The 27,647-nt window shown below is 49.5% G+C and overlaps 1 protein-coding gene across 10 annotated transcripts in view; it reads right to left on the bottom strand.

The window, feature by feature from the left end:
* Nucleotides 1-19,428, bottom strand: part of st3gal3b (ST3 beta-galactoside alpha-2,3-sialyltransferase 3b) — a 46,016-nt gene extending 26,588 nt beyond the window's left edge. Inside the window, exons 1-6 of one of the 10 annotated variants that reach the window (XM_023815859.2) lie at nucleotides 19,127-19,427; nucleotides 18,944-19,014; nucleotides 14,335-14,483; nucleotides 7,084-7,122; nucleotides 3,520-3,562; nucleotides 2,171-2,263 (exon numbers count right to left, since the gene is read on the bottom strand). In XM_023815859.2, coding sequence (XP_023671627.1) covers nucleotides 2,171-2,263; nucleotides 3,520-3,562; nucleotides 7,084-7,122; nucleotides 14,335-14,452 — 293 coding nt within the window. In that variant the 5' untranslated portion in view covers nucleotides 14,453-14,483; nucleotides 18,944-19,014; nucleotides 19,127-19,427. Of the gene's footprint in view, nucleotides 1-2,170; nucleotides 2,264-3,519; nucleotides 3,563-3,794; nucleotides 7,045-7,083; nucleotides 7,123-8,308; nucleotides 8,358-14,334; nucleotides 14,484-14,982; nucleotides 16,861-16,911; nucleotides 17,061-18,321; nucleotides 18,907-18,943; nucleotides 19,015-19,126 lie in introns of those variants that run through there. The other 9 variants (XM_023815860.2, XM_023815863.2, XM_023815861.2 and 6 more) reach the window with 9 other exon arrangements.
* Between the last annotated feature and the right edge of the window lie 8,219 nt (nucleotides 19,429-27,647).

Consider the following 27,647-nt stretch of genomic DNA (forward strand, 5'->3'; position numbering starts at 1 on the left):
ACACACACACACACACACACAGCGGCCTGGTGGCTAGTGCCACAGAAGAGATGCGCTTTAAAGACGTGGGTGCAGCAAGTAGGCCTTTCCACAGTCTGGGTGGGGCCACTGCAGAGCAACCACCCCCCTCATAGCGCCGAGGAGAGAGAACAAGAAGACTTCAGATTAAAGCCATATCAAGTGCCAATTAGTGCTTGAGAAGAGTACATATGTACTGGAATCCCGGTGTGTTTCTGGATCACAGACAGATCACTCTCCCAGATAATGGAATCCCGGTGTGTTTCTGGATCACAGACAGATCACTCTCCCAGACACTAGAATCCCGGTGTGTTTCTGGATCACAGACAGATCACTCTCCCAGATACCGGAATCCCGGTGTGTTTCTGGATCACAGACAGATCACTCTCCCAGATACTGGAATCCCGGTGTGTTTCTGGATCACAGACAGATCACTCTCCCAGATACCGGAATCCTGGTGTGTTTCTGGATCACAGACAGATCACTCTCCCAGATAATGGAATCCCGGTGTGTTTCTGGATTACAGAAAGATCACTCTCCCAGATACTGGAATCCCGGTGTGTTTCTGGATCACAGAAAGATCACTCTCCCAGATACCGGAATCCCGGTGTGTTTCTGGATCACAGACAGATCACTCTCCCAGATATCCCTCTCAGAGCTTTTTGGTCCTCCTAGCCCCGTTTAAACTGAAGCTGTAGCAGCAGGAGGAATGGTAACTAGCCATGGGAGGACCGGCGGCTGGGCAGCAGCTCTCTGTGGTTATTAAACGGCAGATAACGTTAACCTGAAGGAAGCAGGTGACGAGTCCACGCTCAGAAAAATTACATTTCTCTGACTGCTGCCACAGGGGGCAGACTGACTGCATTCTGAGCCCGTCCCACCTGCGGGTCATGGGCCCCCCCATATCCTGCCCCCGCCGCTCCAAACGATGTCTCAGGAACAGCCAGTTCCCGTTCCGTGCAGGGCGACGCGGTCCGGACGGCTCTGTTTGACATTCCGTTCACATCGTTTGTTTACCGGCAGCTGCTCTGCTTGTGATGACTAATGTGGCCATTCTACGAAAGGCTAATGGCCCCCCCCCCAAAAAAAAGATGCAGAAAGGGGCCCGAGTTTTTGGACTAAATACACATCCATCCATCTCAATTTCCCAAAGCCCTTTATGTGTGTCCTTTACTATTAAAAATGCTCTAATTTGATCAATGGATCCCCCATCCCTGTCCTTATGTGTTATACACAGACGCCGATCTTTGGCATTTCGATTCCAGTTTGTTTCAACATCAGCGGCATCTGTCAGTCTCATATTTATAAAGAGAGTTAGAACAGGAGAAGCTCGCAAGGCTGACCAAGTACACACTCATCCATCTCAATTAGCCCCGACCTTTGGGCCTGTTCAGGGCAACCCACAGCATCTCCATCATCCCATCATGACTGAGAACAGAATGGCGGCTGCCTGGGACCCGTCATGTGGCAATTATGGTAAATGGGGACACACTCCGGGGGGGACAAAAACACAATGTGCCTCAGTGTGAAAGCTGTTAAGGCCCTCGACCCCTCCTTGATTGAAGTGCGGCTGTCACACCCGCGGACTGGAGCACAGCTATGGCACGTGCTGAAGTCGGCCAGACAGGACAGCAGCTCCTGGAGGTTTGAGGGAGCCCACCCTCAGAGCAGGGCCGGTGACATCACACGCGGGCCCCATGACCGCAGGCGAGACGCCGCGCAGCCGGAGAGGGCGACCCTGCGGTCACGCCGCACCAGGACGTGGAGACAGAGTGAAGGGAGGCTCTGTCTGAGGGCGGCAGAGCCTCCCGCCCCCGCAGCGGTGTGACATAGCGTCTCGGGGACGCGGGACAGAGCGAGAGTGAAGGGCTCGGCGACTGGGAGCCTTTAGGGAACGATGAGCTGGCGGCCGCAACATCATGACTGAACTTCAGCCTAATTTTCCAACCACAGGTCAATGCATTTTATTTATATATTTATCTGCTTTATCTAAAAAAAAAAAAAAAAGTACCATTACAGCTAAACATAATACGTAAATAAGATATATAAAAACCAACCCAACGAAACATTTATAAAAACTTATTTCAGAGAAGGCAAGAAAGACACAGAGACAGAAAGGTGTCCGAACACAGCAGAAAGGGGGCGCTCTTACTTTGGGTAGATGGACGCCATCTTGGCAGAGGCGTAGCCTGGCTTGCAGGTGCCTTTGCTCATGTTGCCGTACTTGTAGAACAGATCCTGGGGCCTACAGGGGAGGGGAGCACACAGAGGATGAGGCCTGGGGGATGGAGGCAAGGTGTGGGGGGGGGGGGAAACATGCACATGAGGGCCTTCTCTGGCAGCACTGTGTAAGACCTCAGGGCGTTCTGTGTGTCCCGAGTGAGGTCACCACACGGGGAATCCAACGCTAATCAGGGCTCCCAAAAAACAGCGTTTTTCAAAAGGGCTCTAATATTTACGTTAAGGCGGTTAGACACTGACAGCCCGTCGATTCTGGAATGTATACAAGTGGGGCAAAAATGTGATAAAAAGTGTTTGAGACACTGTGCCCCCCTCCCCGACCCCCATTTCCCATGGGCCAGAAGATGGGTTTTCTCCCCAGAATCCGTGAAAATGATCAGAGCTCAAACAGCACCAAAGCAAAGGTGTCAGCAGCTCATTTTTTGAGTGCGCTGCCCGCAGAACTCAGGCGGACCCCAGTGCCTAAGCGTGCCTTTTAACCATTAATTACAGGACCTGCTTAAATAAACAGGGCAGCACCCAGCTGACACTGGGTTCCCGGCGCCGGCCCAGCAGATCAGGCCGTCGGGGACAGGGGGGTGAGCCGGAGGAGAGTGACGGCCAGCCTTGTGGGAAAACGCTCTCAACCCGACGCGGAGCCAACTGTGACCCACAAGGAACAAGCACTAAAAAACCGTCAAGGCCTAACAGTGTGTGAACAGGGTGCTGATTCACAGATCTGTGCTTCACCAACCACTTCACACGTGCATGAAGGAGCACGGTTAACATGGCGGCTGCCATGGTGGAAAGACAGGTGATGTGACACGACACCCTCTAGGGGCTGGGCTAGGGGGGACGCTGAGAAACCAGCGCTGCTTTGCCTGCCCTGCGTTATACATGTTATTTGTTTATGAGATACTTATATCCAAATGTTTTTTTTACGTTTTATTGTGAAAGCAGGGTCATAGGGCAGCTGGGGGTTACAAGCCTAGTTCAGAGACAGTAAAATCACTCTGCTGACCCTGGGCAGATGGTCCTAACCCACTGAGGCACACACCTACAAGTTATGGAAATCACTTTGTAAAGGAGATTTAAGCCTAGATTTTAAGTCTAGAGAAGGCCGGGACAGCAGCCCGTCGTGTCCAGCAGGGGGCCTCAGACGCAGCCCTGGCTCAGTGAAGACAGGCGGTCAGACACAAAAACAAGCAGTTCTGTGTGTCTGAGTGTGAAAAAGACAGGGCAGGTATGGGGGAGGGGGGTAAGGAGGAGGGAGGTACTTACAGCTTCCCGTCCAGCTTCAGCAGGAAGCCCTGCTTATCGTACACTGGAAAGACAAGAAAGCGAGTGAAATTAATCACGGGGGACCACCACAGAGACACAGAGAGAGAGCGACAGAGAGAGGACGCAGCGAGGGCAGTCCAAGGGGGGAAAGAACACAAATTTGATTAAAAACACCACGGACACACACACAGAATGGATAAGAGACTTCTGCGACCCCCCCTCCCCCACCGAGGCTTGCAAAAGGAAGATATCTCTCTCAGAGCTGTATCCCTCACCACAGCGCTGTAGGGTGGCGAATGTGCATCCCCTACAGGTGGGTCAGGGCAGTGCAGCCAATCAGCTGCGTTGGCACAGCACCCGGCTCCACCAGGGGCGACCACATCAGGGTGACTATGGCAAGGGGGGGAGGAACCAGCTGTCCAGAGGGACTAACTGGAGTTATTGTGAAAGCCGGCAATGCAGCCCATTGGCCAACAACACTAGCTGAACTGGTTGTTTCATTACCACCAGTCAGGAAGAGATCACACAGCACAACAGGAGAGGTAGATCCCCAATTAAGCTGCACTGAAACTTCTGGTAACGTCTGGTAATCTTTAAAAGACGTGTAATTAACCTTAACAAGTTTTGACTCCAACATCATCATCATCGTCGTCATCATATGCACACATTCTAACTACTTCAGGCAATCATCATCTTCAGCAATTGCATTTCAGTAACTAAAAGCCGCTCATTTGTTTTTGATTGTGTAATTACACTTAATTTGACATAATATTTGTTTAGTGATGTACATCTCCTACATCATAGCTGACTGACAGCGGTTGCATATTACCGGATGGATCATGGTGAATTTGCTACCAATGTGCTGTATCAGGTCATTCCTGCGGTTCCATCTGAAGCTCTTAAACCTCTCAGGATGCCAATAACAGTGGGCTTCATTCTCCAAGTTCCTGCTCCATCAGCTGGAAATACAGTGGCTTCCAAACCCTAGTCTAAAGGGGTAAAACTACATGCTGGTTTTGGCTGTTGAGCTCTTACATAAAGTCGGCTTGACTCAAACATCACGGGAGAATCTGCAAAACATTTAACCACTGAGCAATATTGAAAGCAACATTACAAGTATCTGTACTAAATGTGTTCCCTTTTGTGAATTGTGAAAATGACCATACAGAATAGGCTACACAGGCTAATACATTTTACAGGCGTTTAATTGTTCATGAGCTACAAGGACAGACCCACTGAACTTAAACACATTTCAAGCGGAGCATATTCAGAAGCACCCTGCTGTTTTGTTGCATTGTTAGTAAGAAGTAATACATCCAGCCGATGTCATCAGTGTATGCATTTCCTCTGATGAGGCTGATGCTCGTTAAATATTTAATGGATTCATTAAAAGTGAACAGCTGATGACCGCCTGGTCCATACAGAACAAACTCTGGCGCAGTTAGCTCTGTGTTCTATTCTTGCAAACGGGCCGGCCGGACAGGAGAGAGAGCTAACGGTGCCAAAAGGGCCGGCCGGACAGGAGAGAGAGCTAACGGCGCCAAACGGGCCGGCCGGACAGGTGAGAGAGCTAACGGCGCCAAACGGGCCGGCCGGACAGGTGAGAGAGCTAACGGCGCCAAACGGGCCGGTCGGACAGGTGAGAGAGCTAACGGCGCCACTATAGCCAGCCACACTATTGCAGGGGTTTACGGAAACAGCAGCGTTTTGCCCTTAAACAGTTTCTAAGGAAACTACGGCTATGGAGACGCCTCTAACCCAAAGTCCAGACCCTGCCCAAGCACATCCCTTCCATCTGTCCCCAGTTTCAGGACTCATTTCCTCCTGTAACCCCCAAGCAGGTCGCTGGCCTCCTGTCCTGTGACACCCAGCAGCACATGGAAGATTGCAGCGAGTAACACAGCAGGCCACCAATGGCAAGGAAGGAAGTGACTGTAAACAAGACTGTGCAGTGACCTCAGGCCGCGATAGCATGGAGGCCAGAAGAAAGCAGGAGCGCCTCTCAGGAGGCACACACAATGAGGTCCTGGATTCATCTAATGCAGGGGTGGCCAATCTTATCCAGAAAGGGCAGTCATGTATGTGGGTTTTTGCTGCAAATCCCTAATTAGATTACTAATTAGTGGACTGATTGGCTGAGGAGTCCTCACATCTGGGTTTGAACAGCTGACCTGCATACACACCAGCCCTTGGCAGATCAGCCACCCCTGACCTACTGAGGACATCGCAACACAAAATCATTGTCATACAAAGTAAAGAATAAAAACGAAAGCAGCACTTGGCCCCATCCTTTCAGGGAAAATACATTTGCACATAAAGTATGCAGATTTAGAAGAAGACCAGCATGTGAAGAGCATTTGAGGAACGCCGCTCTGCAGTGACACCAGAATCCTCCTCCCAAGGGAAGGGAAGTCTAGAGAAGGCCAGAGAGAGGAGGCAAAAAGACAACCAATCCAGAGAAGCACTGGGAAACTGGGGGGGGGGGGGTGTCAAGATGTTAGAGTCCATCTTAATGGTGGGCAGGGAGAGAAGCCCAGGGGAAGCCAAGGAGCAGACAGGGGCTATGCAGCAGCCATGAGCGAGTATGGGGGGGCACAGGGCGGTGCAGCAGGAGAGGGACAGGCTCACGGCCCCTGACTGGCCCGTCTCACCAAGACAGTCCCAAGCCGTGGCTTCCAGACCGGGCTGGAACGGAGAATGGGTGGGGGGCACAGGCAGGTGTGGCCTTGTGCGGCTGGAGTACAATGGAGAGTGGCTGCAGGCCGTCATCGCTCGGGACGATGCACGGCGCCCTCTAGAGAGCTGGAGGTCAGAGCCAGAGGCGGGAGCCAGCAGAGGGAAGGTCCAGGCCCACTTCGGACAGAGACGCGGATGAAAGCCTTTTTCACGGTGGAAAGAGACCTCATCTGGACTCTGTATCCCTTCTCACACAATGTACGGTGTTTACCAAGTTATTCACAGACCGCACACTGCGGGACAGACCACCCTTTCAGACCAATAATGGGGGCGATGCTATGTGTTCTGGTCACAGCCCCCCCCCCCCATTTGTAAGCAAGGTGCCGCCATTTGGGGAGGAAGGAGACAGAGGAGCGTCAGGTCGAAGTCTTGGTAAGGGGGAGTGGAGTTTGCCGAGAGAAGGTGGCAAGAGATGGACAGTTTTCCGCGCCTAGGCAATGCTGGGAGGTCACGTGGCTTGTCAGGCTCAGGGGGTGGGGGGCACTTTGTTTATTTAGCAATGGGCCAGATTTCACCATCCTGTCTGACAGGATGGACTTCAAAAGCACACATGGCACACATCTGTCTAATCAGAACAAGCAGTTAATGTTTAAGAAATGTGACCTTCAGGTCCATGAAGTCCACCAGGAGCAACTCTGGTGACAGTGACTCAGGGGTGGACTGCTCACCACCTGCTCATTTCACCATTAAGCTTGCCGTATAAAACGGGCTCCAGAATCCACTAGAAGGTTCAGGCACCAGCATGATCTTTACTGTGCTTCTGGACTCAGAGTGACCTCCCAGCACAGCCAGCAGGACAGCATACTTCAGGATGTTGTGGGCCTGTACCTGCTCGTCCCACGGTGAGAATGGCTTCTTCCACCGGCTCTGCAACACAAGAGTGCGAGTTTAGCCAAGGGAGCTGCGTCAAGTGGCAAAAGCCTGCCGGGCAGCATGTGGTCACATGCGCCCTCTAGGGGCACTCAACACACAATCTAGAAGTGAGGCAGCAGGGAATTAATAGAGAACGGCTTTGCCGTTTCGCATTCAGATCTGCCGTATGGTATATTACCACGTCCCGAAACAGGCTCTACCCCATGAAGATTTATCTGAAGGGTCATGCTTCCCCAGATCACAGAAATCTGACTGGACAGAGAAGGAACCGGATGTGGACACACTGCAGTGTGAAACCCAGTCTCTATGATCCTTTATTCAGACCCTTAATCAACTATACAGGGGGCAGTGTGGTGTGATTGGCTGGACTGATCTCCCGCCTATGATCTTAAGCCATTTATCTCGTTAAAGGTCTTGGAAGTGCTTGGTATGACATGTGCCATTTTAGACTGTTTTAATTGTGCAAGTATGAAAAATATAACAATTAAATTAAAGCACAATTAAAATTTTAAGGCTGATTTACACTTCTGTGTTGAGGCTACACAGAGCTGATGCCATAGCCTGTGCAAGTGGCCAACGAACAGATACTAGTGCGCTGGTGTGTCTTTGTTGCTCTGCAATTACGCCGCCAAAACATTAGTTGGTTGAGCACAGGGGCTTTATCACTATGTCATAGGAAACAAAACTTAGAAAGCTTTGCAATTTTAATGACTCATTTTTTGCTTTATAAATCACAGTATTTAAATCACAAAAAAAATTTAAAAATTAAATCAGAGCGCGATATATGAAATTTTCCAATATAGTGCAGCCGTAGCATGAACAGCTGCAACCATGGTTACAACAGCCAGCCAACAACAAGCTAAACACAACCAGTCCCACACCAAACCCTCCCCAGTTGAAAACAACAACAGCGCTTTTGCACAAGCGGAAGTTCAGTGCTCCAAAGCACACTAGTCACAGTTGTTGCAGTCGCCGCGATGCACAGCCACATTTCTGGGGAGATGTGGGTTACCCCGCAGCACAGGCTACAGTGTAGCTATGCAGTACCTGCGGCCTCAATTCTACTCAGAAGTACAAATCAGTCTTTGGTGGGCAGGGTTAGACTTAAATGAGTACAATTGAGCCCGGGTCTGATATGGACAGCAAAAGAGGAGAGACACCCGAATGCGCGGCAGAGCACCTGGAGGACTGCAGCACAGGCAGGACGGCAAACCAGGTGCCTGTGCCTGTATCTGTACTCCCTTTTGGCATGACAGTGCCTTCCACAGTTTTATCTGTAACAGAGGCAAGAAATAAGTTGTACAGGAAGCCCTGGGGGCCGACTGGTGGGACTGTCCAGTAAAGAGTCACCGTGACCCCCATGTGGCCCCCACGTGACCGACCGCATGCCCCTCCATGTGACCTTACTTACAAACATCTGCTGAACACTTGCGCTCACCACTGACAAGAAATGACCCCCTGCCACCAAACACTGACATATCAAATTAAACAGACCATTTGAGTCATTTTTACCATAATAAAACTATGACAGGATTTGTAGTAGGGCAGCTCACTAAGGTCAGTGGAACATCAAGGCGGACGTGTGTCCCTGTGCCACAGCTGGCGAGACCTGAATGTCAGAGAAAACCCAGACAGGAGGAGCAGGGAGCACGCGGTGACCAGACAGGAGGAACAGGGAGCACGCGGTGACCAGACAGGCGGAGCAGGGAGCACGCGGTGACCAGACAGGAGGAGCAGGGAGCACGCGGTGACCAGACAGGAGGAGCAGGGAGCACGCGGTGACCAGACAGGAGGAGCAGGGAGCACGCGGTGACCAGACAGGAGGAGCAGGGAGCACGCGGTGACCAGACAGGAGGAGCAGGGAGCACACAGTGAAGCCACCAGAACCAACTAATGCTTCAATCCTTCGGATTTATATCTGAACATAGGGAGGGTCCCCACACACACACACACACACACACACACATACACCTCTCTCTCACACACACACACCTCCCTCTCTCTCTCTCACACACACACACACACACACACACCTCTCTCACACAAACAAATACACCTCCCTCTCTCTCTCACACACACACACACACCTCTCTCTCTCTCACACACACACACACACACCTCAGTGTACTGTCCCCTCCCCAGCTGTCTGTGTACCCTGACATTCAGTCTCCTGATAAAGACACATCCACAGTTCTCCCAAAATGGACACTTCCTCCTCACCCCTTCAGCGACCAGGTCCGCCTCACTAGCTCCTCAGTGCTGCCACCTGCTGTTTCACACTCACAGCACATGCATATTCCATTCAGCGGGAAGCTGCATGAGGTCGCGATGTACATGCCGGTGTAACGTCGGCCCAGAGGAGCCCAAAAAAAAATCACACAGAGGGCCAAAAGCCCGTCCATCTGCATGGACAAAATATGGCAAGGATGAAGGGTCAAGCTACGCAGCCCATAACTGTACCGTAGAACATTCCGGCATCGTGAGGTGAAGGCTGAAGAGACAAACACAGGGATCCACACAGTAAGACCATGACACTGTGGGGAGCTGCCTGTCAAAGACACAGAGGGAGGACAGCTGCCTGATGCCTGGATCCCCCACAGATGCCTCCTCGGTGCACATCCTACCAACTGTCAGCACTTGGGTGAGAAGAAAGACCTCATCCGTCTCAGACTTCAGATGCGAGGAGCAGCAAGCGTGTAGTGAATGTGGGAGAAGGTTCTGCAGGAGATGCCTGCAACCCAGCAAGCTTCCGACTGCTAAACCACAGGGCGGAAACCACAGGGGCCGCTTCACCCCACCCATCCAGGCTGCAGAAATCTGCAGGAGACACCCTTAACCTGCTTGGGGGTGCAGCCATGGGGCAGCAGCGTGCTCAGCCTCTCAAACACAGATTCCCGCAGACAGACGGGATGGTGCCTTACACGCTGAGGTGCCCTCCGAGACTCGGCCACCATTTCTGCACCTCCAGGGCATCAGAGACGACGCTAACATTAAATGCGAACTGCCCGGCCCTCCGCCGAGGATCAGGAAACAGAAGGGGAAGCACAGCTTCAGGAATGAGCCTCCGCACGATAGCCAAGACCCAGTGAGCACTGCCAGGACCTGGGGAGAGGGCACCAACCTCCCCCCCCCCCCCAGACCCAGTGAGCACTGCCAGGACCTGGGGAGAGGGCACCAACCTCCCCCCCCCCCCCAGACCCAGTGAGCACTGCCAGGACCTCAGGACCTGGGGAGAGGGCACCAACCTCCCCCCCCCCCCCTTCAAATGAATCAGATGTTTGAAAAAGTGCCTACTCACATGCATAAAAATCAGAATTAAGGCCCATAACCGTCCAGGTGTATTTTACCGCCATCAAAGCCAACACTGGCAGTACTCCAGTGAGGGCGGGGTGGAAGGAGCAGCTACAAAATGCTAATTTTGGGGGAATATAAAAATGTGAAAAGGGCAGAGGGAATGTGGATGAAAACCACAAATACTGTTTGTCTTTTGTGTTTTATTTCCTTATACTGATGCTGTCACAGTCTTGCAGACAGTACACTAGCATTTCACTGCACACACTGTATGACTGTATGTGACAAATAAAACTTGATTTGACCAAAGAAGCAAGTGCTTGTTTTAAACTTCCAAGAAAACTTAAACCACCTACTGAATTCATGCGAAAGGAAGACCAGCTGATCACGTGATGCTTGACGTTGTGAAGCTGGTGAGCGGTATCCCCTCCGGAGAGTTACGCCAATATAAAAGCCTTTCATCAGCCATTTAGCACCGGCTCTTTGTTCCATAACTGCAAACAGCCACTAAGCCATTAGCGCCCCACCAAACCGCCTATGGTTAAGAACAATGACCCATTTTCCCCTTTGCAACAAACCTTCACAGAAGATCTGAGCATTTTGGAAAAAGAGAAACCAGATCAATCTTGTCTCATCTTTCTGGGGGAACAACAACAACAACGACTCTCTACACACAGGATGTACTCTGCCAACGTAAATCATCTCCCGCTAAGTAAGCAGATGCCGCCAACATCCGGAAGGATCACAGAAAGCCGCGTCTGGGCTCTGGTCCAGCACAGTTTCTTATGACAAAACGAGAAGGTGCAGTACAGAACTGGGGAGGAGGGAGTTACAGCAACTTCAGTCCAAAAGAAGTTATAAGCCGACTGAACCAGTGCTAAAAACGGCCATCGTGGGTGTGCAGGGTGCAGTTTCCTGCTGCCTTGAGACCTAGAAGGAGAGTCGAAGCCGCTCAGGACTGGGGGAAACCCACGACACGCTGCAAAAGCACAGGAAACACTGGGGAAACTCCTCAGGCGCCTGGAAAAGGAAGAGGGCCCTCTAGTGGGCCCAAAGGGCAGCTGCCCTCCCTCCTGATGGACAGAAAGAAACAGCAACCTGTGCATTAGGCAGTAATCAGATTTTCAGCTGGTACTGAGCATCTCCAGGCTAAATCTACTCCACTAAGCAATCAGACAGCAGTCTGACCTGCTTATATTCCTAAGCACTGCTGAGAAATCCTGGCATTTATTTACGGATCTTAAAAGTTAGAGGTGTTCGCATACTGAGAGAGAAGCTTTAATCCCAGGTCAGAAAATATGCAACTACCAACTACCAACAAATCCAGAGAGCCATATGAGCCAAGGAACGACAACTCTGTACAGAGGACGAGAGACAAACGCTAACTTCACACTAATACATTAAAAAAAAAAGAGACTGGACTTTCCGAAAGAAAAGCCCTGTGTCCACACTAACCTCATCACTAGTATCATTTGCACGTTTTTTTTTCCCTCAATGAAATTTTTTTATAATTGTAAAACTGGCAAAATATATATTTTGACTTTGATGAGTAATAAAGTTCTGTTTTTATAAACGTTTGAATTAATCTCACACACAACCATGTGTTTAAAGTAAACGCACGTATCTTATTTAGTAAAGTGAAATATCACCGGGGGGGGGGGGGGTTGGCTCACACCTCTAGGACCAGGGTTCGAGTCTTCGCCATGACTCCATGTGTGGCGTTTGCATGTTCTCCCCATGTCATCGTGGGGTTTCCTCCAGATACTCCGGTTTCCCTCCACAAAATAAGCTGAGGCTAATTGGAGTTACCAAATTGCCCATAGGTGTGTGTGTGTGTGTGTGCGCCCTGTGATGGGTTGCCCCCCCCCATCCTGGGGTGTTCCCTGCCTTGCACCCATAGGCTCTGGACCCCCCCACAACCCTGAACAGGATAAGCAGTTTTAGACAATGCATGTATGGATGGATGGAAATATCACAGTACTGTAGTGTCACAAACACAAAGCTGTACATAAAAAAAAACCATCACAGCAGCAACACAGGGGCCCAGAAATGTAGTCAGTACACGTCTCACTCTGTCCCCTCAGTTTCAGAGCTAATGATTCAATGGCTGGATGTCTATCATCAGCTAGAGCTTTACTTAACCATAGTTCACACACAGTATCTTTCGGAGCTCCACAATAGTTGTGAACAGCATACCATGTACACAAAACACGATTTAGCTGCACACAAGTAAACAAAACAACATTTGCCAGGTAGCGAGAATACCGTACACCCTCCATGTTCACGTGGCTTACTTTTGTGAAAACAAAGGCAAAGCATTGTTGATTACTGTAAAGAGTACCCAATCAGGAGAAAACTAAGAGAGCCAATCAGGAAATGGTCACGAGCTAAGTACGAACCAATCAGAGCTCACAGGTGTAGGCTTAACAAGATTTTCACACTTATGAGCATCCGCACTAATGTATTTACAGAAACATTAGTTGTCAGAGAGTGGTAAAATTTTTCTCCGCTTCGGGGAAAGAAGTGTCCATTGTAGTGTGGATAGAAGCCTAAATCAGAAGATTTTTTTTTGTGTGTGTTACTAACGAAAACGCATTAGTGCAGATGGGCTCAAAGACTGACAGAGACGACTGCTGACAGCCAGCAGCACCCAGGACAGAGAGGCAGCAGATCAAAGGCTGCCAGCCCGATCACAACCAGGAACCTAAGCAATGCCACCAGGGTCATTTCTCTGAGAGACAGCACAACCTTTCGATGCAATCTGAAATAAGCATCTTATACTTCAGAAAACGGCATTAAACACATGCACACACAATACTGTCAATGTTACTGCATGTGACATGAAAACAGACACAGCTTTCCAAAAGTCTGATTTCTCAGAAAGCTAACATGTCGCTGGGTTTACCCAAATATTTACAGACATGCAGTCGCGGGGGGGTGGGGGGGTTGGGGGTCAGGCCAGCTGTAAGTCCTAAGCAAAAAAAAAATAAAAAAGTGTTGACGGCAGCTATTGCGGAACAAAGAGACAGGATACACACGGCTGCAGTTGCAGATATGACTTCCTGCACACATCTACCAGGTATTCACACAGCACACTGGGTACTGGCACTGACATCATCCCCAGTTCAGGTGCGCGTCACTGGAGTGATGGATGCCAAGAATTGTGTTTAAGGTAGTGGCGGCAGAGACTTTAACTGGCAACCTTCAGAACAGGGAGGGGGAAAGCAGCAAGGGGCTTCCTGTTCCACCACACCATTCCCAAATACTTTAAGCGTGAGTTTGCAGAATTTATGGAAATTTAGTCTGGAGTGAATGAATTTCCAGGTACCATCAGACGGACTATTACCGCCCCCATCTGGCAACATTGAGCATTAGCACGCACGGCTCCCTTCGATTTCACAAACAAGGTCAACGTGTAATATTTTCTTTCAGACACTTAGCAGAACCAACTGAGCGGTACATTCAGCAAATGACTGAAAAGTGACTATTATTGGACTGCAAACCAAACTTGTGTTGCAAATGCAGAACTTGCACTTTTGATACATTTTTTATTTTTTTTTTAACCAGAGTTAACTTCCACTTTGTCGTTTATCAGGTGCCTTTTACCCACCTGCCGCTGCTATTTTTGTCACCATCTCGCGCGCTCTCACACCCCCACACGCAGGGACGCGCCCTGGATGCCACGTTATTTTCGTGGTAGAAACAGGCCCAGCTGAGGGTGAAGGCAACTCTGTAGGTCGCGGGCCGGCATGCCAGGGAGAGCGGCCATGACCTCCGCCAGCGAGCGCACACCCTGTCCGTGACACTGCCCCGGGAGGCGGTTCGGAGCTGCAGGCCGCAGAGGCGGACGGATGGACAGACTGACGGACGGACAGAGACGCACGGGTGACGGCGCGAGCTCGGCATCCTACTCACGCGTCTTCTGGCCCCACATGTGCAGGTGCAGCTTCCCGGCTGAGTAATAGATGAAGCCCAAGACCAGCATGGGACACAAGACAAAGAGCAGCTTGCGTGTGGGTTTCATCATACTCATTTCTCACATAGTCGCTTCAGCTCCACATCACCTGCGGAGGAGACGGTGGGGTTAATGAGCGCGCCGGCCCCGGGTGCCACGTTCTGGGGCAGATGTGGGTTAGGGGCGCCGGGAGGAGCCGACTGGACACGTGACCGGACGGCTTGTCGATCTGTAACCAGTTTAAATATTGTATTGGCGTAAGATGGGCATTTCACAGTGTCGGTGTGAGACTGTAAATCCCACCAAAGCGTCATTTACTGCAGCCCGGGAGGCAAGAAGCCGCGGCCGCTTCTAAGTTTGGCGGCGTAACACAACGCACGAATAAAACACCAGAAAATGCCCAGAAATAACTTATCATGAATATAATTAAACAGAAACGCATTCCAGTTAAATCTTCCGCCAAATCTACACATTACCGTTGGCTGGGGTTTTTTACCACAAGCCAAGCACGGGTGAATCAGCGACATTGTTACAACTTTCCCATGTAATCCTACCGATATTGATGCAACATATTAGAAATGAGAACTTTTAATAAAATAACAGCTTACCACAATAGGACGATTCAGCTGAAATCTTCCGAATTTTTCCAATAAAAAGCTTTTATTTCGGGGCTTCAGGCGCCGCATAATAGCGGAGACACGCGGAAAGCTCCGTAAGAACCTGACCAGGCTGTGGACAGACGGTACCGTCACCGGGAGAAGATAACGAGGGAGCCGAGGGGACTCGAGTCACGGCGGCACTACAATGTATCCGCCGGGACCGCGAAAGGCGCCCGCGACGGCAACAAAGTGTACCAGACGGGCTGAGGCTGATTCCCGAAAGACGCCACCTTCGGCGGATAAATCATTAACGGAAACGGCCCGTTACACGCTCCGGACTCATGAACGCGCCTTTGTGGGGGGAAATCGGCTCGGTTCTGGCTAAATAAAAACAGGGGGGAGGGAATCGGTATCGGGCGGCAAGAAAAGGCCAGGGCCAGTTCCGGGCCTAATACCGAGCGATCGGCTTCTCACAAAGCGGGCTGAAAGCAGCCCCAGCCCGGCCTTACTGTCGCTCCAAGGCGCTCCTCGTCTATCGGCCGTAACTATGCGGAGTCGCAGTCCGGCATGACTCCCCGAAGCGGCTCCCGGCTGGGTGTTTAGCTGCGGTGTTGAAGGGCGCCCGGCAGCCGGCGCGTCTATGCCTTTTTATAGCACCTTCTCCCCCTTGCACACTTCGACTGCTCTCCCAGCCCGTTAGGCCGGCGACGGCTGGCAGAGAGGTTTCATGTCTCATCGGCTAGGCTCCGGTCCGCGAAGCGTCTCTCGGAAGCTCTGTGCTAGACTGCAAGATACGCCGGCATCAAAGCTCATCGTGGCCGGCGCGGCTGCGCTCCAGTCCGGCCGCCCCCAGCCCCCAGCGCCAATAGCACGGTGCCGAGCTCAGCGGGACACACAGCCGCGTCTCGTAGCCCCGATCGAGGATCTCTCTGCGACAGTCACTTGCTGCGACTTTTCCTGCGTCGCCTCTTCACTTGGTTTCCAGCTTACAGCGTGGAGCCGCTGCAGAGCTCCGGCTGGCCCTCCCTCCCTCCGTCTGTTACACACACAGGCGCACGGAGGCACAAAGCGCCGCTCTTTCAAATTCCGAAAGTCCGAAGTTTATTCCAGCGTTCATATCCACAACATGAAGGTCCTTTGAACATGCATGACTGCCGAGCTGTTAGCGGAGAGCGTGCATTCAGGACTGTGAACAGAGTTCCTCATTAATTCCCAGAACGGCTGGACTGAGACAGTATCGGTCCTTCAGTCTGCAGGACGAAACCACAACACAGTCCTAATTCTTCAAACGTACATGGGTTGTAAATCACATTAATATTTAAGGTGAATGTAGTTATTACTGCCATGGAGAGCAACAGTATTGTGGTCATATTCCAGCAATAGTGTCCCCGGTACCATAACTGCGGCATCCATACATTAATGTTAAATTATGAAATTGTATTTTATTAGTCTTGCATACGCTGAAGATGACTTGTTTTATTGTTGTATTATATCGGCTTGCTCCCGTTCGAAATGGAGACTCCGGTAATTGTGCAATAACAGGCTACATAAAAACGAACAAAATTACTTACTATTTTGCTCTAATAGTCATATTTTACAAAATGTATGGTTTAATGGTTGCAGAAATGCTTGAACATTTTAGCAGAGATCACCTTCGCACATAAAAGTTTTGTACTGTGGTGACTTGTTTGCAAAATGATCTGTTTGCATGTCAAGAATGTGCCTCAAACATTGACAGAAAAGTCAAATGCACGCGGGCCTGCAGACCGCTTGTTGCACGCGGACCTGGAGACCGCTGAATGCACCAGATATATTGTGAGAATCAGAAATCAGATATTTTCCCTTAAAGTAAAAGAGGTATAAATCAATAAAACCAAAACTAAGTAAGACTAGTCTGGACTTGTGCTGTTTTTTGGAAGGTTTTCTGGTCAGTTATACCTATAACAGGCTGTGCTTGATCTGTGCCCCGTGGGCAATGTGGAAGGAACAGACCCCATGTGTGTCTGGGTTGGGCATCGCTGGAGGCGAGACAGGCCGCTCTCAGAAAGGCTGGGTCCAATCGCACGCTACCGCCTGGCACACACTCCCTGGCAAAAAGCAGACAGTCAGTACACTCTGCTGTGATCTGTCCTTACACTCTCTCTAAAGCTGCTGTCTCAAATTTCTCCATATAATTACTGGAAGGTGATTATGTTCGTCCTGCGCTCTCTTTCATAAAGAGGACGGCTCTGGGAGTTCATTCCATCTCCATCTTAGTCACATAGGAGATTCTAAGGTGTCCAGGGTTTTCTACATGTCGCAGGGTTTATACGCTGATTTGTTTTTGGTGACATTTCCCCAGCCCCTGCATGCCCCCTGTGACCGTGACTTCTTATTTCCTGTTTGTGGCAGGATGTCCTGCTTGCTCGGCTCCGCAGAGTACAATGGCTCCTGTACTTCCCCAAACGTGGAACATTAATGTACCCCCAATGGTACAAAAAGTGTTCCTCAGAGTCCATTTCTGTACCTTAAAAGGTACATTTACCTACAGCTAGGGTACAATTGGCAAACCCTTGAGGGTACAGCCCCAGTGACAGGCAATTGTATCCCAGAAGGTACAAATTGGTACTTTTTTTCTGATAGTGTATGCAGACGAACAGGACCCTGCCGCACATCAGCTCCGCTCAGACCGGGGGGCGGGGGGGCTTGCCTCACTCCTCTCTCAGTCCCAGGGGCAGCCATAACCACCCCTGCTACCATGAAACGAAAATAGTAAGAACGAAATATGGACCATATTTAAGCAGGATCGCAGAAGCTCTTTCCTATGATCTATAGCTGATCCACATAACTGGGGTCATAAGCAAACACTCTGAATTAATAATAATAATAATAATAATAATAATAATAATAATAACCCAAACACAGAACACAAAATAAGACAAAGTGATACAAATAGATATACAATAAAATTTCATAAAATAGATTTGAGTAGCTATGTGTTTGAGTATCCTAGAGAAGTTACTAGAAATCAAATATTCTGGCCTTATGAGGCATATCTACACCTGCTTTTGAAAAGGAAAATGAAATTAAGTCAGGCACGAGGTGAGCTGTTACACTGCACAGCTAATACAATGGGGGTAACATACAGTAGTAGTACTGACACAGTACTGTCAGCAGCCAGAACCAGAGGTGAGATTTTCTGTTAATATTCTGCCTGATCTGGAAATACATAATCAGAGAAAGAGCTTGCTGGGACCTCTTAGTGCATTCCAGGGCAGCTTAGCCACACGTGGTCAGGCTGTGTCAGTAAAGCTCTTCCCTCTACTTTGAATTTTTCTCCTTTTAATTCTGCCGATTTTAGGTACTTACCTATTCACATTAGGGGGATTCCGTGAGTGGCAGCCCTGCGTTTAGGTGTTGGGCCAGGCAGACATTTGTTTATGCAGACAGTAAGCGTAGCAGATACGCTAAGAAGCCGCCCGGGATCAGCGCCGCTGCCTCTAACCGCCGTGCGGGCGGCTCACATGGCCCGTGGGTCCGGAACGTGGCGTCACCGTCTGGCGCGTTTTCCCGATGCCCCTCTGTGGAGTTTCAGCTTCCTTCTGGCTTCATTGGATATGGCGTCACACAGCAGAGCAACACGAGCCGAAAGCTGTCAAACTGGGGCGGCGTTAGTGACACCCAGTGAACCCCCGCCCTTGTGGGCCCCCGCCTTTGTGGGCCCCCGCCCTTGAGTTCTAGCTCCCGGGATATATGGAGGAGGCGGTTGTGCTTGGCCTGAGAATCGGCCGTCTTCTTCATTCCAGGACCCGAAGGTGATAAGGAGCTGACACACAAAACACCAGCCTGGAGAAACGCCCTGTGCCTGAAGCCCAACTACTAACGCGGGCTCCCTCCCACAATCCCATGGGCCCTCTCTCTGGAGAGCCTACAGACAGAGCAGGAGGACTGCAAGCCTTTTGGCGAGGTCTGCAGGATGTGTTGATCTTACCTTTCAGCTGAGATGGTAGATAAACCACGATCTTCTGCATCTCCGCCTTCCGTGGTGGTCGGTCTCGATTCCTTTATGGAAAAAGAAGAAACGACCATTAGTTTCTCACTGTGCTGTTATTCAGTGTCTTGCTTTTTTGTCTCTCAGGATGTGGCTTCACCTCTCATGTAAGCTATGTATTACCTGCTCATTCTGCTCAGCTCTCTTACACGGCAGCTGTAACACTCTGGGCTTCACTTTCTCTAGACCCCCGAAAGAGCCCCAATTTCCCACAAAGAGGCCCCTGTGTGGATGACACAGGCCAAAGGCTAACTGAATTCCTGTCAGTTGCACTGCAGAAATGTGTGCAGGCCAGAAATACGCGAGAGATTGCTTAGGGAGACACAGATGACTCAAACAGCTCGGAATAGCAACACGTTCCACAGTTTCAGCTAAAAACAACACCCCAAAGGAAAGCGTCTCCTGTTTCCTTTTTCCTGCAGGAGATGTGTGGTTTCCTGTCTACAACTTATTGTACAGCGATTCGTGAGTTAATTTTTTTTGGGCAAGTCAGTCTTGTGACCATCTGCAGTGCCAGAGCATGAAGTCCCAGAAGAGCAATGTCACATGGTGCATCAGGTGATGTGTCACATGATGCAGCTCAGCTCTCACCTCCCCCCCTCCCCCCCCTCCCCGACACACATGATACACATGACCAGCTCCTGGCCATCATTCATGGTTAGTTGGGGCACGGCTGGCAGGGAAGCTCCGTCCCATCAGCCTGTAACTCAATCCTCAGCACATCCCCCCCGCCCCCCACCCGACATTTCCAGAAATGTGATGTGTAACGTGGTTCGGTCTCTGTGGACGGGCCTTGGCTGACCGGGATGATAGCCCTGAAGAAACATGAGAGAGAGAGCTAACAAGCAGTAAATTAAATCATGTAATGTTACTCCTGCTTAGGGCGGGATGTGACAGTGCGTGGTGACCGAGCGGGTCGGAGAATCTGTTTGGGCCGAACTTCTACCCTTCTCCACCGCGCTTACCGTCATTGATTCCCTCTCCTGATTAATGCATATGTGCACAAAATCAATTAACCAACACGTAACGGGAACACGCTGCGCTGGTTCTTTCTGGGCCTGCAGGAGAGCCCCAGACCCGCTCTGAGTGACCCAGCCCAGGTGTGTGCCCCCAGTGTAAGGGCGTCCCTCGGGACCGGCTCAGGCTGGGCTGCGGATGGATGGTTAGCCAGCCTCGGGTTAAACCTCGCTGACGTGGAGGGTGTGTGCACTACTCCCGGCAGCCTGCAGATGGCATCAGTAAGGCTGTGTCTAAAGAAAAAAGTGGGTTGGCTTTTGCAGCTCTGATATCTGCATGCTTTTTTAAGCAGGAAATGGAGCACAGAGCTTTGCAGTCACACTCCCGTGTTTCTCGAAATGACTGTGGTGTCCCAGCAGTCACATGGTGCGTACTCACACCCCCTATGTCTCCTGACCGCCCCGTGATGCCTCCATGAAGGCAGCGCACTGCTAAGAGGCCTAAGAGATTAAGGGGGGGGGGGGCTGCCGGAAGCCCCACGCGGTGGAGGGGGCCTTTACCGTGAGAGAAAGTCAAGTGAGAGTTTCTGTATCGGTCGAGAAATTCCTGCGAGGCGTCACATTGCCAGACCCGTGCTTTCCCACGATGCCCATGGTGTTATCAGCTCACAGACACCGACAAGCCACACGCCCCGTCCCAGTCACACACATATGTGAGAGGGCACATATATCACAGAGCACCTTCGCATCGCCAGGTTAACCCAAGTTAAGGTCACCCATCACCCATAACCAGCATGGCAACACCTGGAAGATTATGCATCAAACAAAAACACGGAGCAGAGACTCAGCTTCATCTGTGGAAAGAAACCTCGAACTAGCGACTAGCACTGGACGAGTGTAGCTCAGCTAGAAGATCTACACAGATGTATGACGTCCCATCTGGGCTCGAGCCTGCCAGCTGACTCCGTCTAAATCTCAGGCAGTGATACCCAAGCACAAAATAACACGCCACTATCATTTTAAATTCCTGCATTAATCCTTCTTCCATGTTTTCCAATGCTGTTTCTTAGGGCACCCTCCACAGGCTGGGAATCAAACACATCATTCACCACTCAGCCAGCCAGCCAGCCAATGGCAGTGCAGGGCTTGGATTCCACATGTTCCGGTTTGGAAAGGCCACTGGTGGAACAGCAGTGGTGGTAATTCGACCGCGGACTCATGGAAAATTTCCACAGCGTTGAGGCTCGCTAAGAGGTAAGGCTGCGTTCGTAGTTCACCACGTCTGAAGTAAAATAGGAAGTGAAAATAAAAGTGTGGCTTTCAGGGTGTTCAAGTCTTACTACTGAAGAAGCAGGACTGATCAGATTATTAGGACTAAAACAATAAAAACTGAATGTGATTCTCTGCATGTTTATATAAGAAACAAGGGCATAAAAAGCCCCAAAGCTCATTTTTAAACCCTGGAACTTTGCTTCTAAGGCCTTGAAACTGGGTTAGAGGGATCAGTGCAGGTGATGTGTTTCCCAGCTGTGACCCCAGAACTCTTTCATAGGTGCTTCATCTGCTTTAAAAAGCCAACCATCCATCCATCCATCCATCCATCAGGAAGGGATTATCCCAGTCAGGACTTTGGGCTGACTAAAACTAGGGTTCTTTTAAAAACCCACCAAACCAAGAAACACAATAATCTCTGAGGAAAATCTGTATGATTAATGGGTGCCAGAAAAGGCCATTAAAGTCAGGGATCTGCTGGGCCTGAGGGTCTCAAGTCCTATTTCAGATCAGCATGATGGTTCCCTGGGGCACAGTGGCCCCCCAACCTGCAGCCAGGCTGTTGTCAGCCAGTGCTTGTCCCAGATTCCTCTGTGTCCCTTCCCAGAAATACTGGGATGGTGCGCAGGGGAACGACCTTGGCACAGGGGAACGACCTTGGCGCAGGGGAACGACCTTGGCACAGGGCTGGTGAGGCCAGCAGTGTCCCCTTTCAGTCCCGTGTGCTGCTGTTTATCACCTCGCTACATTTCTCTCTGGTTTTGTTTCGTAAACAACTTGTATGATTTGAACCTTATGAGGGCCATGGGGAGACTGGGGCCTTGCTCTGGAGTCGGGCCTTGGGGAGACGAGACGAGCACCTAGTGGCCGGGGGGGGGGGGGGGGGGGGGAGACGAGACGAGCACCTAGTGGCCGGGGGGGGGGGGAGACGAGCACCTAGAGGCCATGGGGGAGACGAGCACCTAGTGGCCGGGGGGGGGGAGACGAGCACCTAGGGGCCGGGCCTTGGGTGGCAATTGAAGGCAGGGGCCTTGAACAATCGTTGGCCACCGAAACTGGATCTTGGTGCATGGAATGTAACCTCTCTGGTGGGTAGGGAGCCTGAACTGGTGCGGCTGTGGAAAGAAAATTAAGAAAATTGTACATCGGTAGGCCTGGGAGGGGGGGCATATTGGGTCTGTTATGTCTTAGACCTTGAGCAAGAAGAGATTGTTTTGAATACTGTGTGTCCTTGTCTCACGGTAGTCTGCATGTGGTCAGTTTCACAGGTCCTAAAGGCCTTGGGCGGACAGGCAGCGGGGGCGAGGGGGGGGCGGGGGGGGTGATGTTATGGGGAGCCACCTGCAGGAAGGGATTCAAAGCTGTAGTTATGCAGTAGTACAAATGTATAAGTAGTTGTCACATTAATCATATGTTAACTATAATTTCTTAGTAGATCAACATCTATATCCATATCTCAAGTAGACGTCTAGTGGTCGAGATATGTTTTCAGAAATTGAGCAAATTGGTGGATGTATCCTGCTACCAAGGCAGAGCAATTGAGCAGGAGAATTGTGTTTGTTATATATTTGACCTTGATTTGTTGGTGTTTTGTGAGCATATGATCATGTTTCCTGGGAGGTCCTCTGGGGGGCGCTCCAGCATTGTGGGGTATGGGGTCTGTTGCTTCAGGCCATCAGGTCCCTGTATAAATGGAGCAAGAGTTCAGTTCACATTGCCAGCAGTAAGTCAGACTTGTTTCAGGTAGGTGTTGGACTCCACCAGGGCCAGATTTTGTTGATAACTTTTATAGATAGAATTTCTAGGCATAGACAACATGATGTGGTCCTGTTAGCTTCACTAGGCTGTGACTGGCTGCCTGCTGCCTGTGCTGGGGCGGTTTGTATCCAAGTGTGAAGTGGCCTGGATGAGGATCAGCACCTCCAAATCTGAGGTCATGGTTCTCAACCAGAAAAGTGTGGATTGCCCTCTCTCAATGGGGGATTGAGTTGCTGCCTCAAGCGGAGGAGTTTATGTATTTCAGGGTTTTGTTTACGAGTGAGTGAAGAAGGGAGCAGGAGATCGAACGTGCAGATCGGTGCAGCGCCGGCAGTGATGCGGACGCTGTACCCTTCTGTTGTGGTAAAGAGAGACTTGAGCTGGAAGTCAAAGCTTTCGATTTACCAGTCAATCTATGTTCCTACGTTACACCTATGGTCATGAGCTTTGGGTAGTGACTGAAAGAATGAGATCATGGATACAAGCGGCAGGAACAAGCTTCCTGCACAGGGTGTCTGGGACATTCAGGAGGGGCCACCCCTCAGTTACAACTGTACCACCCCTCAGGGACCACTACACCACTGCGCCACCCCTCAGTAACCACTGCACCACCCCTCAGTAAGAACTGTACCACCCCTCAGTTACAACTGTACCACCCCTCAGGGACCACTACACCATCCGTCAGTAACCACTGCACCACCCCTCAGTAACTACTGAGTCTTTTTAAAATGAAATCCAGAGATGACCCTTAAAAAGCTTTCAATTTAAACAATACATTTGCAACATTTATTAATTAGCAATAGCAGCATCAATTTTAAGAATTTAGTTTCCTTACAAATGAAATAATCAGTTCATGACATATTTTGCCGCTTAAGTTCACAATGGAAATGGAATCTTGTTTGACTCTAACTGAATGAAGGCTAATTATGACTAATTATTAGCCAACCGTAACTGTTTAAATCTGTAATGATGTTTTACTTCTTTTTTCAGAGGTCACAGAGAAACAGTCAAGCATTAACATTGTTTTAGATTATTCTTTTTATCCAATGTGATATACATTTGAGAAAGCATTGGAGCAACCAGAGAGCACAACAGTGAAATCACTTTGCTGACCCTGGGATTTGAACCCGCGACATTCTGGTCACAGGAACAAAGTCATAACCGGCCAACGTCAGAGGTGTCACTTTCTGGCTTCCACTATCTTACTCATCTGCTGAACACCACAGTCCCCATAGGCTGTTTTGACCTTTTGGCCTGTCAGCAAAGCTGACTTTGGAACAAGCTACAAATATCAATTGTGGGGGCAGGTTTATCAAATGCCAGCCAAAGGGGAAGTTTACATCAGATTCACCACTCAATATTACTTCCTGCCCAATCCATGCCTAATTTCAGCTGCTAATCTCTTTAAGTATTCTGCAATATTTGTGGGATTTTGCAGAAGGGGTTTAAATCACTCGATTGTGATTAAGATCCAAAATCCTCCTGCTGAATTAAAGTTTACCAGAGTGGGGAAGATGCAGTGGTTTCCCATTGATTCTTCATGGTATGTTATGGTATGTTCATATTTAATTAAAGAGGAAATGTTGAGGCCTCCTTTTTGAGAGAGAGAAACCCTCATTCCATTCAGTAGCTGATTCTGCATTAATATTGTAGCTGTGGGACTATTTTGTTCACCCCAAAACTCCTCACTCACCCGAAACTCATCATGCACCCCAAACTCACCACTCATCCCCAAACTCACTCATCGATATTAAAAGTAACCACACAACTAAACTTGGTACAAAAGATGACTTACAACTGACTCGAGCGCTGGGGGAATCCCCCAAGCTCACAGGAAAGCACACAAGTGTCTGTGTGTGGTTTCAGTAAGCAGAAACAAACCCACGACCCGTCGAGCTGCAACGTGACAGAGCAAGCTGGGGCCCCACCTCAGTGACTCATCTGCCATTAAATTACCCTCATTCTCATAACTGTTTCATTTCCTGGTTTTATATTCAGGTTCTCCAGGTCAGCGGTACCACACTCTGCTCTGATCCGTCTCTCTCAGTCAGGTGAGATTTCCCCTTTCAGGAAGGTCAGGTCTTCCTTTCCCGAGTGACCATAAAACCACTGACATAGCGTGAAAACGTCGGCTACTTATGAAAACAATCTTCCACGGGGGTCACATGCTCCAGCAGCTACGGCGACGAAGATCGGGTTTTGTTAGTAGACGATTAACATACTTCTTATGACTTCACCTCGTTCAAATGGATGTTTCCACCAGAGGCACAGTGGACAAGCACTCAGGACTATAAATAGGTCACTAGGATATGCCAGTAGGTGTCATTTCAAAGTTATGTCACCCAGTGGAAAACACAGTTATGTCATAGGCCCTGATATCATACCTACAGAAAACCCAAATAACCAAACCCAACAGGCCCTGGTTAGTCTAGTTGCCTTGTTTAGGATTTTTTTGCATTTTTTTGGCCACCTGAATGGACTGGGGAAGGTACGTGAAAGGAGAGGTCGCACCTTCACTTTAAGGGGTTTTCCATACATTTTTCTGTACACTCTCCTTAAAGGGGCCTTGCTCCATTTTAATGTTTCTGCTTTGTGTTATAAATCCCCTCTGTCAGTTTGACAGACTTCTGTTTGGTACCTGTGCCCTGCTTTGTGGAAGCTCCCATCACCTGTGGATGTCAAAGAGCAGGCTGCCATGAGCAGACTAGAAGGTGCCCAACAAACCAGGGTGCTGTGTGTGTGTGTGTGTGTTGGGGGTGGGGGGGGGGTGGTGGTTAGGATGGAATAGTGAAGACTCCTGCGGAAGATACCGGAAGAGTCCCTGTTATTATCAAGCTTACTGTTTGTCAGCCTTTTTCCGGAAGGCATGTTTTGCCTGTAATACACTTGATCCCACATAACCACACACTGGGTAAGAGCACACTCCACTTTATTGCACAGTGGTTCCCTTTCAAATGAATAGTTTTCTATGGCAGCATGTTCCAGTTAATAAGATTTATTTATCTGCACAATCAGGATGAACACAACATATGACACGGTCCCATATCTCAATCTTCCTTCCGCCATATTGCCGAGTAATCGAGAAGGAAAGTTTTATTGATTCTTTTTAGAAATCAAGAAATTGAGTTGAATCGAGTAATCATGACTGCTCTAATGTTCTTCTGCATTGTGTCCTATGGGGTTGAATTGCATTTTGTTGAATAAAATCATGTCGAATTGCACTGCATTGCAAAAGGAGTAAAACACATTGTAGCTCCTTAGTAGTTGCTTCATGCGCATCTTTAATGTATCGGGTCGTTGGCAATGCATTAAGATGTGTATTGCATGGCCTCAGTGATGGAGATGCACATCCCTATTTGTAATATGTTTCATACAAGCTGGTCCTTATTTGTCCAATCTCAGAGGCTATACACGCAAGGCAGGGAATAACTCAGGACAGGGCGCCAACCCATCACAAATGTTGAAAGTGTGTCATTTTTATTTGCAGTTACTACAGATAATGAATGAAACTGCAATTAAATTGTTTTCATTTCATTTATATATAGTGTGTAAATTAGCGTCTCTTGTTTTTCTTGTCATATAACCTTTCATTCCCAATTGTGTTTGCAGTTTTAAGAATAAGTCATTTTAAAACAAATTATGTTTTCCCTGCAGTACAAAAATTGAACTGTGAACCTAGAAACTGACATTTGTACTGAGCCATGTGTACTGTATCGTAAATATGCTCTGGTTAAGCACACAGCGTGATGATGGTCTGCGCCTGCACAGGTATGAGGACTAAACTGTACACGGTATTGCCAGGAAAGAGTGCAAGAACATATCTCTGTACATTTTTATTTATTACATCTTTATTTATTTCTAAAACTTTGGTTGTGTGTATAGACAACTGACCTACCTGCTCTTGTTGTTCTACATTACTTTTGTATAAGAGCTCTGTAACACCTACATTTCTCATTCATGGGATAATAAAGGTTTATTCTATTCTATTCTATTCTATTCTAAGAACAGCGAGCTCACAGCCAAAGGGGCCAGTGCCTTTATATACTGTCCTGAGCTGAACCGGGGGTGTAAGCGTGCTGCAGCATGCATGCACCTGCAGGCCGCATTTACTGCGGTGAACAGGGTTGGTCAATCCTAAAGGCGACATAGGCAGCTGCCTAGAGCACCACCCTCTAATGGGGCGCCAACTTGCCTGGCAATTTCACTCTGCCGCAAATGGGGGGCGTCACATCGGCTACGAGCGGTACCGGCGGTGAAGGAAACGAGGCTGCAAGGTGGACAGGTTCTGCACGTCAGTCCCAGATTCCATGTCTGACAGATGAGAGTTCATGGCCATCTTCCCACTGCTCCTCATGCTATGCAGAAATGAATCGGTCTTCCTTCATCCCGCAGCTGTACATCACGAGATGAGGGCTCTGTCACGGCACCGTGCGAAACCGCCTGTTCCTGAAATGTGGCACTGAGCCACACACAGCTCTGACGGATAAGGTGTTCAGACGGGTAAATCAGCGGCTGACCCGACCCCACCTGCTCTTCCAAGTACCTTGGCTTTTATTTGCACATGGGAGGGGGTGAGGCACCTTTTCCAGGTCCCACATGGCCCCCTGACCAGTCCCATCCGCGGTGTGGCGGTATCTTGTTTCTCACAGCACCTTATA

This window comes from Paramormyrops kingsleyae, chromosome 21 (genome assembly GCF_048594095.1).
Source record: "Paramormyrops kingsleyae isolate MSU_618 chromosome 21, PKINGS_0.4, whole genome shotgun sequence".
Taxonomy (NCBI): domain Eukaryota; kingdom Metazoa; phylum Chordata; class Actinopteri; order Osteoglossiformes; family Mormyridae; genus Paramormyrops; species Paramormyrops kingsleyae.